Source organism: Rhinichthys klamathensis, unplaced genomic scaffold (genome assembly GCF_029890125.1).
Source record: "Rhinichthys klamathensis goyatoka isolate OS25496 unplaced genomic scaffold, OSU_Roscu_1.1 h1tg000006l_1, whole genome shotgun sequence".
In the NCBI taxonomy this organism is placed as follows: Eukaryota; Metazoa; Chordata; class Actinopteri; order Cypriniformes; family Leuciscidae; genus Rhinichthys; species Rhinichthys klamathensis.
Window position 1 is genome coordinate 1,980,001 of NW_026606559.1, and position 14,692 is coordinate 1,994,692.

General features: G+C 36.3%; 2 protein-coding genes across 4 annotated transcripts in view; one reads left to right on the top strand and one right to left on the bottom strand.

Annotated features, from left to right (window-relative positions):
- The window catches only part of abhd5a (abhydrolase domain containing 5a), a 15,446-nt gene extending 5,847 nt beyond the window's left edge, over positions 1 to 9,599 (bottom strand). Inside the window, exons 1-5 of one of the 2 annotated variants that reach the window (XM_056257370.1) lie at positions 9,527 to 9,599; positions 9,079 to 9,159; positions 7,091 to 7,176; positions 4,506 to 4,878; positions 3,089 to 3,243 (exon numbers count right to left, since the gene is read on the bottom strand). In XM_056257370.1, the coding sequence (XP_056113345.1) occupies positions 3,089 to 3,243; positions 4,506 to 4,878; positions 7,091 to 7,176; positions 9,079 to 9,159; positions 9,527 to 9,558 (727 nt within the window). In that variant the 5' untranslated portion in view covers positions 9,559 to 9,599. The remainder of the gene's footprint in view (positions 1 to 3,088; positions 3,244 to 4,505; positions 4,879 to 7,090; positions 7,177 to 9,078; positions 9,160 to 9,526) is intronic. The other variant, XM_056257379.1, reaches the window with a different exon arrangement.
- A 944-nt stretch (positions 9,600 to 10,543) lies between these two features.
- Positions 10,544 to 14,692, top strand: part of ano10a (anoctamin 10a) — a 44,255-nt gene continuing 40,106 nt past the window's right edge. For both annotated transcript variants that reach the window (XM_056257392.1, XM_056257401.1), the window contains exons 1-2: positions 10,544 to 10,735; positions 14,116 to 14,266. In XM_056257392.1, coding sequence (XP_056113367.1) covers positions 14,128 to 14,266 — 139 coding nt within the window. In that variant the 5' untranslated portion in view covers positions 10,544 to 10,735; positions 14,116 to 14,127. The remainder of the gene's footprint in view (positions 10,736 to 14,115; positions 14,267 to 14,692) is intronic.

The window sequence follows — 14,692 nt, forward strand, 5'->3', positions numbered from 1 at the left end:
CGCAGCACGTTTGAGCTTCTGCAAGAACCAATGAGGTTCATTCTTGTGCTACGCAGCACGTTTGAGCTTCAACAAGAACCAATGAGGTTCATTCTCGTGTTACGCAGCACGTTTGAGCTTCTGCAAGAACCAATGAGGTTCATTCTCGTATTACGCAGCACGTTTGAGCTTCAACAAGAACCAATGAGGTTCATTCTCGTGTTACGCAGCACGTTTGAGCTTCTGCAAGAACCAATGAGGTTCATTCTCGTGTTACGCAGCACGTTTGAGCTTCTGCAAGAACCAATGAGGTTCATTCTCGTATTACGCAGCACATTTGAGCTTCAGCAAGAACCTATGAGGTTAATTCTCGTGTTACGCAGCACATTTGAGCTTCAGCAAGAACCAATGAGGTTCATTCTCGTGTTACGCAGCACGTTTGAGCTTCAGCAAGAACCAATGAGGTTCATTCTCGTGTTACGCAGCACGTTTGAGCTTCAACAAGAACCAATGAGGTTCATTCTCGTGTTACGCAGCACGTTTGAGCTTCTGTAAGAACCAATGAGGTTCATTCTCGTGTTACGCAGCACGTTTGAGCTTCTGCAAGAACCAATGAGGTTCATTCTTGTGTTACGTAGCACGTTTGAGCTTCTGCAAGAACCAATGAGGTTCATTCTTGTGTTACGTAGCACGTTTGAGCTTCAGCAAGAACTAATGAGGTTCATTCTCGTGTTACGCAGCACGTTTGAGCTTCTGCAAGAACCAATGAGGTTCATTCTCGTGTTACGCAGCACGTTTGAGCTTCTGTAAGAACCAATGAGGTTCATTCTTGTGTTACGCAGCACGTTTGAGCTTCTGCAAGAACCAATGAGGTTCATTCTCGTGTTACGCAGCACGTTTGAGCTTCTGCAAGAACCAATGAGGTTCATTCTTGTGTTACGTAGCACGTTTGAGCTTCAGCAAGAACCAATGAGGTTCATTCTCGTGTTACGCAGCACGTTTGAGCTTCTGCAAGAACCAATGAGGTTCATTCTCGTGTTACGCAGCACGTTTGAGCTTCAGCAAGAACCAATGAGGTTCATTCTCGTGTTACGTAGCACGTTTGAGCTTCAGCAAGAACCAATGAGGTTCATTCTCGTGTTACGCAGCACGTTTGAGCTTCTGCAAGAACCAATGAGGTTCATTCTCGTGTTACGCAGCACATTTGAGCTTCAGCAAGAACCAATGAGGTTCATTCTCGTGTTACGCAGCACGTTTGAGCTTCTGCAAGAACCAATGAGGTTCATTCTCGTGTTACGCAGCACGTTTGAGCTTCAGCAAGAACCAATGAGGTTCATTCTCGTGTTACGTAGCACGTTTGAGCTTCAGCAAGAACCAATGAGGTTCATTCTCGTGTTACGCAGCACGTTTGAGCTTCTGCAAGAACCAATGAGGTTCATTCTCGTGTTACGCAGCACGTTTGAGCTTCAGCAAGAACCAATGAGGTTCATTCTTGTGTTACGGAGCACGTTTGAGCTTCTGCAAGAACCAATGAGGTTCATTCTTGTATTACGCAACACGTTTGAGCTTCTGCAAGAACCAATGAGGTTCATTCTCGTATTACGCAACACGTTTGAGCTTCTGCAAGAACCAATGAGGTTCATTCTCGTGTTACGCAGCACGTTTGAGCTTCTGCAAGAACCAATGAGGTTCATTCTTGTGTTACGCAGCACGTTTGAGCTTCAGCAAGAACCAATGAGGTTCATTCTCGTATTACGCAACACGTTTGAGCTTCTGCAAGAACCAATGAGGTTCATTCTCGTGTTACGCAGCACGTTTGAGCTTCAGCAAGAACCAATGAGGTTCATTCTCGTATTACGCAACACGTTTGAGCTTCTGCAAGAACCAATGAGGTTCATTCTCGTATTACGCAACACGTTTGAGCTTCTGCAAGAACCAATTAGGTTCATTCTCGTGTTACGCAGCACGTTTGAGCTTTTGCAAGAACCAATTAGGTTCATTCTCATGTTACGCAGCACGTTTGAGCTTCAGTAAGAACAAATGAGATTCATTATTGCGCGCCAAGCAGGTTTGGTTGAGCTTCTGTTTATGTTCGATGAACAATGTTAAAATGTTTAAATGAAATCTGTTCATCATATTCATGACCGTCTCTTCAGAAAATTTGGACTCAATTCATATGGATAAGTTTTACGATCTCTTTATGAACTTTTTGAAGCGTCAAATTGGTAGTGGCGTAGCTGTCAATGGAGGGACAGAAAGCTCTCAGATTTCATCAAAAAGATCTTAATTTGTGTTCTGAAGATGAGTGAAAGTCTTATGGGGTTTGTTATGAAAATGAGTAATTAATGACAGAATTTAAATTTTAGGTTGAACTATTCCTTTAATATCCATTCCACATAATTCTGTAGATTTGCCTAAGAAATCAGCCCATAAAATGTGAAAATCAGAAGATTCCATCTGGGCTTGTGTATGATCACAACTATCCTGAGTCAGGGGGTTTCTGGGTATGAGGTTTTGGTTCTCCTAAAATACTGGGTAGTTTTATACTAAACTAGCAATCAAAAACACTGAGGTGACACATCATTTTTGGATCTATCTGAAATTCATATACAACAAAAACAAACATTATCGGTGTGGAAAAAAGGAAAAGAGAGAAAGAGATATGAAATATGATCTCAGATGAGATATTAAAAAGCTAGCTTGGTAAAATATGAGTGGAACATCATTAATATTAATCTATGAAATTCAAAACACAAATTTTCAGATCCTTGATAATTCTAGGATTTTTTCCAAAGCCAATTTGTTCTTGTAAAACAAGTGCATCATATACACAGAAGGCAATGTGATTAAGGTATGCGATATGAGACAAGTATGACGTATGAAAAAAGACATGCTCCAATTACTGAGTGAATCATTTCAGTGAAATTGCAAGTGCGACGTCTTGGCTAAATCTGTCCCTGGGTTTCATTACTGACAATCTTTATCAAATGGTGTTCCACATCATTTAAGATATACAAGCACATCTTGAGCCTTAAGCTGTAATTTCTCTTTTTCTCATTAATACTTTTATTACGTTTGATTTGCACTCTCAGATTAGAGTAAATCTTACCTAAAGGTCCAGCCAATCTGAGACCAGCGAGGGGGTTGAATGGGCTCAGCATTGCCCCTATTGCTTTGATCCACATAGGAATGGGCCTATCTTGGTCTCCTGGGTCAGGACGTTCTGGAAAACCCCACGGTTCCACCAGAATCAGGTGCTTTACTCTGGACAGTGGGTAAAGAGAAGGACATACTGTAATATATCTGTAGCATATTTTCAATTGAATCACAACTAAATGGAGTTACATCTAGCTACAACTAGTTACACTGACCAAATGTATTTTTTAAGTCCCCCTGTAGTGAAAATTAAGTTTTTAATGTTGTTTAGATGTCTATGTGGTGTTTTTAAAGACAAACAATGTGCAAATTCACAAGTCAACAGCATTGCTGTGTATTCTCTCCTTAAAACTGCAATGAACCAAAGACAGGCTCAAAAACATGGTTTGAGATCGCTGGTGTTGCTGACGTCACTAACTACTAACTAACACGCTTACTAAATGAGGCAAGGGTGTAGAGTTACATTCAAGCTATTTAAAGGCATGAAGAAAATTTTGTTTTAAGGAAAAAGGTTTTAAATACGTTATATAAATATGGCAGGATAGAAGCGAAAATATGGAATATGTAGCAACTCTAATGCTTGTTGAAATCGGATGCTAACAAAAATAGTTTCGAATCAAATTCTGAGGTCAAACTGCTGACAGACATAAAGCTTGTGGGAAATGGGGAAACAGGAAGGATCTGAAAAACAGTGTTTTCAATAATGCAATTCATTTTTCTGTATGAATTATGCAGAAATATATGATCTCATTCACATCACATGGGGTATTCCCAGAAACATTAGATAACATTAATAATTGTTATGGACCATGGAGGAAACAACACTTTGTATACACACTGCTCTAATGTACTAATTTACATATGTCCATATTTATTTAATAAAATAAAAATTTGCTTTGATGCTGTGTTAATTGTTTTGGCAGTTAACTTAAGTAATAAGCATTCAAATTAGATGAGATAAATGTATTTAGGCAGAATTAGTAATAAATAGGCAGAATTATGAATGATGCAATATGTTGTTTTGTCTTAAAACTAATGTAATTCTCTGTGTTAAATTGACAATTCATTTCAAATTCAAATTCATGAAATGCAAGGCAGCCAATTCTCAAATTCTGACATTTGTTAAACTCTGCCAGGAGTATCATTAAAACTTTTATGATTATCAAAAATGACCACAAAAAAGATGCAACAGCCATTCATCAATCAATATGACAATTTGTAAATCAATCAAAGACACTCTGCTCTAATGTAGATATTTACTTATAAATGTTTGTGCTTGCATAGTATTAAATCCCTCACTCAAGTAGAGGATTATAATAAATATATATTTTGCTAAAGCTGAACTCTTTTCTGTCTTTTTAGTTACAAACCTATCTGGGTATGTGATTGCGTAGGAGGCAGCCAGATATCCTCCCAGGTTATGGCCCAACATAATCATACTTTCCAAGCCCAGTTTCTCCCTCCACTGTTCGATGGACTCAACAAACTGGAGCTCAGCCTCCTGGGCGTCCCTGCTGAAGAGAGGTCTGCTGCTCTGGCCAAAGCCCAGCAGGTCGAAGGCGTAAACGGGCCTCTGCTGAGCGAGAGAGTCCAGGTTCAAGGCCCAGAATCCCACACCACTCCCAAATCCATGCAGCAGAACCAGAGGGGTTTTATTGTCCACGGACCCCTTAAATACCAAAGTCCACAGTGTGTTTTTGTCAGATATGTGAACAAACTGCCTGCAGAACTTGCTTGTGACGTCTGAAAGGAATAAAAAGAAAAGGTGTCTGTATTATAAAGGGCACATAAAATGTATCTGCAAAGGTTACCTTAGAAGAAAATTATATATATATATATATATATATATATATATACACACACACACACACACACACACACATATACACTTTGCCGCAGACATACACTTTCGCAAATATATATAGAGTATATATTCATACTAAAACATTCCAACTTAGAAATAAGTTAATAACAATAAGTTTATTATCTTCACTCTTTAAATATGTTTTTTTTACCTATATGAATAAAATAAGCTAAGCATTTTCATATATCTAGTGCAGACCTTATTTTATTACAAGTAAAATTCTGCTCAATGCACTGTGAATGATTACTTGATGTATTTAATAAAAATGTGAAAAGTATAATCGCTTGTGCTTTATTAGTTTAGTCAGATTGTGTGCGTCAACTGAGTTAAATTAAGATGAGACCACTTTTTTTGAGTAATCAATGCAGAAATCCAGATATGTTTGGCAAAGACTATTTGTATGCAAAAAAGCATTAAATGTTATTTACACTAAGAGAAAATAGCAGTATTTCTTTACCCTAAGTGTGCACATTGTAGTTAGATGCTATTTATACTTAGTGGAAGAGTGGCATACTATTTACACCTCAGTGTATTGTAGTAATTAAAAAAAACAGTATGCAATAATAACAACATATTCAGTGTATTTGATTATTTACTAAAATCATAAATGGATGCTGCCATATTAGGACATTACTTGTCCTTATCCCTAAAGCACACCTCTACACCTATGTCAGAGGTTCATACTAAACCTGCTGATCAGTAAATGTATCCTCGAAGGTCCAGTAAAGAAACCATGGTTTTGAGTGTGGTAATATGAGCTACATGTGTCGTGGTTGAGCTCGTCCGTAGTGCCGGCACATCCGATCAACAATCATGAGGACACCACATCCAATTTCAATTATAGGTCAATTAAAAACATGTTAAACACTTTATTCCCACTATTAAAAAGGCAGATTCGAACTTGTTTTGGTCGCATAACAGCACACGCCTGAGGGTATGTTTACAAGACAACGATGTACTAAAAAAGGAAACGTTTTTCCTTTGTGTTTTTCGCGTACAGACGACAACGTTATCAAAACGATCCCCATCACACGATTCACGAAAATGACTAAAACGCTGTATTCTGCTAGGCCAGTAGTTGGCGATGTCACTTTGTAAAGAAAAACTTTTTTTTTTATATTTTTTTTTATTAGTTTTTAAAAAATATATAACAACATTTCAGTCTTTCCAGTTCACATTCGTTATAATAGTAACAATACAATGCGTTAAAGATTTAAAAAAAAAAAAAAAAAAAAAAACGTAAAGAAAAACTATTGAACACAAAATACGCAGGCGCATGACGTCACCATTTTCAGAAATTCGTGTTTTTGTAGTTTACACGGAGACGATAACGGTATTGTTTTAAAAAAAACTTCCACTTTGAAACCTGTTTTCAAAAGTTTGCGTTTTCAGGCCCCCAAAACACCGTTGTTGAGTAAATGAACGACCAAAACGCATAAAAAGTTTTCCGTTTTTAGTTGAAAATGGTTTTGTAACGCCCCTTTTCTCTCCACTCCACTGCTCCTGTTTTCAAATGGGTTTCTTTTGTAGTTTTGTCTCACTCAACCAGACAATAGTGGGCGGAGCTAGTGTAAATAGCCTCCGCCAACAAGGCAAAATTCAACTATTTGATTTTGGTGTAAACAGAAACTAAACTTATTATTGCCACTCTGTATATTGATCATCATCAATTATGTTTATTAAATAATTCGGTAACACTTTATTTTGATGGTCCCTTTTGAACATTCTGTTGACTATAAGTAACTTTGCAACTACATGTCAACTAACTCTCATTAGAGTATTATTAGACTGTCTGCTCATTTGCCAACTCTTTATTGTGATGCTCCTCCAACAGACATTCTACTGACTATAAGTAACTTTGCAACTACTTGTCAACTTATTCTATCCCTAACCCTACCGGTCTGCTACTAACACTCTAGTGAGAGTTAGTAGACCTGTAGGTGCAACGTTACTTATAGTCAACTGAATGTGTTAAAGGGACCATCCAAATAAAGTGAAACCAATAATTCTAGAGACAATTTGCAATACCTAACAAAAACCTGAAAAGTTTGGAGTTTACATTTTGATTTGACAATGGTTGGTGTTACTCACAGTACAGCATCCTCTCTTCTGCCTCCTTCAGTTGGCTCTGAGATGTTGGGCACCAGGACGGCAGCCAGTCGGTAATCCACCATGACCTACAATACAATTAAATGTGAGCTTCTCGTTCTTATTTCACTTAGAAAGAAACTATCATGAGATGGCTGAAACTGTTTGTTCTTTACAACACCAACAACAACAATTAATGATAATAATGACAGGTTAAAATCTGCTTTCAGGGCAAAAAATTAATTCATTAATTAGGCTGATTAATAAATAACATATACAGGAAATATTAAGTAGGCTTTAAAATCTGCTTTCAGAGGACACACGCCCTTAGACCTTGAGGAATTACTTCATATAACTTATTGTACATTGTAACAAAATTGTACATTACAGTGTCCATGTTACACATATTATGATAATGGTATATTGAATATGTATACTGTATAGTTGTGCTCATTCTGACAAAATAATCACATATTAACCTGTTAACTGGCACCCCCCTTTTTTTTGCATAGACATAAAAATCACTATCCAAACTTAAATGGTTGTAATTCAGGAATGCTTTGGAATATAGGCCTATGGCTGGTCTTGTTTTAAAGAAGACATTTTCCAGATTATTGTAGAAGTCTAGAAATTGTAAAAAATGAAACAGAAAAAAAGTTATATAAGTTTGAGTTTATGAAATTGTGTAATGTAAAAATATAATGATTAATATTTTATATAAAATATATATATTACAAAATATATTTTACTCTAAAACTGCAAGAAAATTAAAGTCAAATATCTGAACAAGTTGTATTCCAAATTTTAGGTTGATATCTCAAAAAATGAGCTTTCAGTAAGATTTTATTCGGGCGCAGTACCCAACTTTTTCACTAGGTGAACACCAGACTCCATTACTGCCCATATAAGGGCGCCTCCATTTTCATATGTTTTGAGTGATCTGAACCATGTATTTCCATAATTTTCATACAATTTATGAAGTAGACATCCTATTCAGAAGTAGTATGGGTGGTTTGGCAGTATTTGATTTGAATTAAACCTCTAATAAATGCATAAAGACTACGTTATAGCGTTATAGCTCGCAGCCGCATTACAAATTGAGAATCCATACATTTTTCTTTATATTTAAAACATTTTCAGACCTTTTTTTCTCATAAAATGGAATTGGTGTTATCTTTTGAACTCATGGCATGAAAACAAACTGAGGTTTCTACCAATCTTTCATGTTTATTGTTATTTCAAAATAAAGGCCTAAATACTCCTAATGAATATGAAATATTCTTGTTGCAAATTGATAAATTTCTGCTCCTCTGTAATATATTTTAGATAACAGCCACCAAATATGAAAACTAGATATTTTAAGCTTTCAAATGATATATAGTTTGGCAATATTACTTTAGGTTTTTACTAAGATATTATTGTTTTAAACATGCAATGGCAAATGGGCCCGCCGGCGGTTAAGAGCATATTAAGTAAGGTACAATATGGCTAAACGTACCAAAACTAATTAGTACTATATATCTGACTGTTGCTATGTACTGTGAAATTGCCCTAATTTACCATGAGGTCATCAAGAGCAATAACAGGAGCAATGACTGACTCATGATTATTAAATGAACAAATCATTGAAATAATTTTCTTTTATTTAAATATTGATGATTTAGACAGTTAATGAGAATCTCTGAAGCTATTATCTTGAGACAAAATACTTTATTAAACAACTTACAAAACTGAACAGGTTTTTTTAGTACCTGCATAAAATACCCACTTTGGCCAAACAATGCCACTGAAAACACTATAATTTTCCATAAATAGGAGGGAAAAGATTTGGTAGATTTAAATTTGATTTAGAATATTGGTTCACATTTAGTATAGCCACATGTTGCTCATTAGGATTACACAGTAGTTTATAGCATGAACACTGTAAAGTGACCAAAACTTAGAGGCACTTAGTAGAGTTAGTTTATTAATTACATTTGGACACATTTTACCTCACTGTCTTGTCCAAGAAAGAGAAAACACTGTAGAAGAGACTACGAATACCAAGAAACATCAGTACACGCTGTGCCAGTCTAAAGCCAAGAGAATGTGAAAGTGATGTCAATCAAAGACATACTGTAATTGTATTACAATACAGGCAATTCACAATTTAGTTAGATATCAGTTTTGTAATCATTCAAAGAGTTTATTAATAAAAGAAGAATTGACAGACAGAAAGAATTGTAAGAAGTAACGTTAAGTTAACGTAAAGCCTACATTAACAACAACCTCAGGTTTTATTGATAAACACTGACAGTACACAAACAGTTCGCGTACGGCGTGCAAACGAAAACGAATAAATCTAACTAAACGACAACAATAGCAACGCACATATAATTCACACCATTTACATTTTTTAAGCAAATGTGTGCTTAGAGGGTCACTTAGTAAGTGACTTACCCAGTGTCCGCTAACACTGTCACCTCAGCCATGTTTTCAACACAGTGCTGTTCACTGTTCAGTTACACAGAGAATTGTGTACATTATGTTCTTGTGAGTCGAATCTTTTATTGAATCAGTTGAACGAGTTCAAAAAACGGACTGAATGTCTCCTTCGTAGTTCCTAGTTCGTACATGATTAGCAGAAACCAGAGCCTGGCAGAAACCAGAAACCCGAGTAAAATGATAGTAGGAGCATTTGCAGGGTGATTAACTGTTGGGATAAAAACAAAGTAAATTGTCAGATACAAAGAAATGATAAAAATTAAATAAATTAAATCGCGTGAGGACGTAATCGTAAACTATAATCACTGAATTCTTTATTTACGTTTTAACCAGTTCTTTAAACAAATTGTTGAAACAATTTAGGCTAAATTTAGAATAGCATTCTCTACTATTTCTGACAATCACATTCTGACTGACTTCTATGAGCACAAAACACAATAAAATACTGATATTCATATGCATTGCTCTATAGTAAAAGCAATAGTGTCCATTGTAGCACGTGTAAACTTCTTACACAAACTCATTTAACTTGAAGATATGCTAGAAATAGTGAAGCTTAACCATCTGGTTTGCGAATCAATTCAGACTGGTTCATTACAAAGAACCGGACCAAGAGAGTCGATTCATTCACGACTCGTACATCACTAACAGTGATCACGTGACAAAGCGTCAACAGTGAACTTTGATCGGGTCTTCCCAGCTGTCTAACGTTACTGATAATTATCAGAGTTAAATTTACAGTTCAGAAGTGGTTTTCACTGCACACGTATTGTTTGAAGGCACAAATATGTTTATTTTCTTTGATTTTAAAACGCGACAATGAAAACGGCGTAAACACGAATAACTAAGCGGATCTATTTCAAGCGCATTTACTGTAGGTTCTGTCTGCATTTCTAAATCAGTGTTGATAAATCACTCACTGTTGAACATGTGTTTGTATAACAGGTTTGAACGGTGGGTGGGTGTGATCTAGAATAGGGCTGTGCCATCTCGATGACGTGGAGGAACTCAAGTCAGCCTTAACTTTAAACCTCTCCGGCTCATACACTTGAATTATACCCAAACCAAATCAAGGTTTTTAAATAAACTAGCTTAAATGGGCGTCTGAAGTGCAGGACTGACGTCTGCTTCGCGTTCCGGACAGCTGATTGCGCGCGCAACACTGTGAGTAGACAGTTTACATGTCAGTGGGGTGTCAGGCCTGTCATGCGGCTTGTGTCATTAATATGTTATTTTACTAGCGTTAAAGCATCGCAAAGTGGTAAAAAGAGGTTACATTTGCAAGCTATCCTTATACATGTGACTGGGATCACATATAGCCTGTCTTTGTATATGTTTCCTTGTCGGGCATGGCATGCGTGTTTAGCTCCGCCCAGTGATCTGTCAAGACGTCCAAAGAAATGAGATATTGTGTTTTTCATACTGTAATAAGAATCACATGCTGTGTTTCCCGAGACATGTCCAAAAACACCGGGATAGTCCTCCAGGTTTAGTGTCTTTAGGTTTCCGTTTTCTTGCCACACCTTTTCGTGCAATGTTGCTTTTCTGGTTTTTATCTGAATTGCATATTGCATGTTTATTGATGCATTCAAATTGGTGATGTTGGGTAGAACATATTAGGTGTTGTTAAAGAGTTTATTCGACCTTTTTGAATAGGCAGAGACAATTCATTTGTATAGATACATGGGCTACATGCATTATTAATCACATCAGACAATTTGCAGTATAAAAGCAGGCAGACACAAAATACAAAACAACCTTTTTGGGGATTTTCCATTGACTTAAGTTGTTTTTATATTGAACCAATGCAATTTTGATCTCCTAACCCTAACGTTACCCCCAAACATAACCCGTATAGAAAGCTTTTAGAAACATATTGCAAATATATGTGTAATATAATTTAACAATAACAATACAAATTTGACTTTGAAGAGAATAAGTAGGCTACCCCTTAATAGCTTTCTGTATGTCTTTCTTACAATTGTTAAAGAGATAGTTCACCCAAACATGAAAATTCTGTCTCACCCTCATGTCAATTCAAACCCATAAGTCTTTATATGATGCACAGATTTAATTTATGCTTTTATTCACATTTAAAAACTGATGTGAACATAAACAGAAGGTCAACCGAACTGCTTGATGCTCGAGAACAAACCTCATTGGTTCTTGCTGAAGCTCAAACGTGCTGCGTAACACGAGAATGAACCTCATTGGTTCTCGCACGTCAAGCGAACATGCTTGAGCTTCCGTTTACCTCAACTGCTGTGTGAGTTGATTAATGTTATGTGAATAAATGCCTAAATTAAATCTGTTCATCATATAAAGTGATCTCTTTATGAACTTTTTGAAGTGTCACAGTGGTAGTGGCGTACAGGCGTAGCTGTCAATGGAGGGACAGAAAGCTCTCAGATTTCATCAAAAAGATCTTCATTTGTGTTCCGAAGATTAGCGAAAGTCTTATGGGGTTTGGAATGACATGAGGGTGAGTAAATAATGACAGATTTTTTTATTTTTGGGTGAACTATCCTTTTAACTGTGTGATATTGGAGGGTTTTCTTGCACCCCATCACATTTCAATTGGATTGAGGTCTGGACTTTGACTTTGCCATTCCTAACCCTTCCATTTCTTGCTTCAGAGCCATTCTTTTGTGGATTTGCTCGCATGTTCTGGGTAATTATTATGTTCAAAACTCAGCTTCAACATTTTTACTGATCGTCTCACATTCTTCCTAAGCATTCTTTGGTATAATGTGGCAGGCCCTGAAGCAGCACACCAACTTCCTGAAGCTTCTTGATCTTTTATCTGGAGTGCAGTGGAATAGCAGATTGCTTGGAAAAGCTCTGCTATCTACTTTAAGTCCCTTTCCAGACTTTCCTTCAACTTTCCTTCTGAGGTTGAAGGATGTCATGTATTTGATTATGTCCAAACCAGACCAGTTTGTTGAGTTGTAAATAAGGTCTTCCTCTGGTTTTCCTCTTTATTAATTAATGTTCTACTATTTGTTAAAGGGATAGTTCACCCACAAATCTTATTTACTCACCCTCAAGTAGTTCCAAGCATTCGTTTTCTTCTATGGAACTCTAAAGAAGATTAAACAAGAAAAAAAGTTGGTAACCAAAAACTTTTGGTTCCCAATGACTAGCTTCAATTGTCGTCTTCTTTTTTTTTTGTCTATACAATGTAAGTCAATGGGAACCTAAAGTTTATTTTTTGGACGGACTATCGCTTTAAAATGGATTTTAATTTTAGGCTTGATGCAGTAAATGTAGAGTTGTAGTCATTTTTTTCACTGAAATAACAAAATGCACATTTGAAGAGTAAATTGTTAAATGCTGACTTTTATAAATCGACACTGGTGAAATGTCAGCTTCATATTTATATGAATATATTTATTTATACAACTAGTTATGATTTCGATGATTTGATTGTTTTTCACACTTTATACACAGTATAGGCACAATACAGACATTGTATACATAGGCTAATGGATAATGGACAGTTGGTCAGCTGATCATTATCGCAAAGTTAATAACCCTGGTCTGTTGGCTGGTCTTTGGGTATGAAAAAATAGAGACCACAGAGTGATACAAGAGACATGAAAATATCACTGGTATGTTGCTATATGGTCAGGTGAAATATGGTGTAGTTACAAAAATATAATGCAAAATAAAAAAAGGATTCGACTGCTCAATGCCACGATTGACCAGAATATTTCAGAGTGTGGAACTGACAGTGCACTGCAATGAACACATAATTAGTGCAATAGTTCCAAACACCAGCTCTTCTAGCATCTTCTATTCTATTCTGTCATCAGTTGTGTTATTGCTTCTTTTTTTGACTATCAAAATGGATATGCATCTCCTATGCTGACCAAGCCTGCATATATTTGATCAAAAATACAGTAAAAACAGTAATATTGTGAAATATTATTACAATTCTAAATATCTGTTTTCTATTTTAATGTATTTTAAAATGTAATTTATTCCTGTCATGGTAAAGCTGAATTTTCAGCATCATTACTCCAGTCTTCAGTGTCACATGATCCTTCAGGAATTATTCTATCTAGCTGATTTGGTGCTCAAGAAACATTTAAAGTTAAGTAGTTATGCTGCTTAATATTTTTTTTTGTGGGAAACCAAGGTCATTTTTGTACGATTTTTTGATGAATAAAAAGTAAAAAATCGATTTTAATGAATATTGGAATAGAGGATATTGGAATAGTGAGTCATATCACACGGTGAATTTTATATGATATGTCTTCACCATCAAGCAATACACAATGTAATGTCTTTAACATGATGGCATGACTTTTATTGCGACACCTAATTGTTCGAATTACCTATTTGCATTTGATACTTCTGAGTAGCAGGAAAATATTTCCATAAGCAGTTGTGGATGCAAATAAGGCTCAATCCTCACTGGGTGAAATGTGTGGTGTTTCTTGTGGTGTATATTCTGCATCTGAATCTTGAGGAGAGTGATATGTTTTATTTATATATATATATTTTTGCCCCTTGCCTCTCTTGGTCTGTGTATAACACAGGGATCAGGAAAAATGCATCTCGGCTTGTCGTTTTCTGACAGTGATGTCTCTTCGTTCACCCCTCTGGTGGTCCTGGAGCTGGCTGATGACACTAAAGCAGAGGCCATCACTTGGTTACTAAACAGGATCAGAGACAAGCAGCAAAATGGAGGTGAGACCCTTGGCATGTTACATCTAGGGATAGAGGTTGACAGGAACTGAACATTTTCTGAAATATCTGCTTGCCTTCTGAAGTTGTCTGCGATTTAAGTCCATTCTTTGTCCCTTGGGCCTCTGTCAGTGTTACTCAACCACTGTGACCCACCAAATGTGAACCCTGCTCTTCACAGAGGTCACAGATATAGAATATCAGATTCTGCCTGTAGAGGAAACACACATGCTTCTCTTTTGAAGTTACTTCATACATATTGCTTGCATACACACTTGGTTCTGATAAAAAAAAAAAAAAAACTCTGTAGCATATGAACTGCTCAGTACTCTATTTGTTCATTAAAATAGTCTGACGTTACAATGTTAAATAGATATTATTACAAGTTCTGTATTTAATTTTTATTCAACTGTAACATGCTGTAACGTT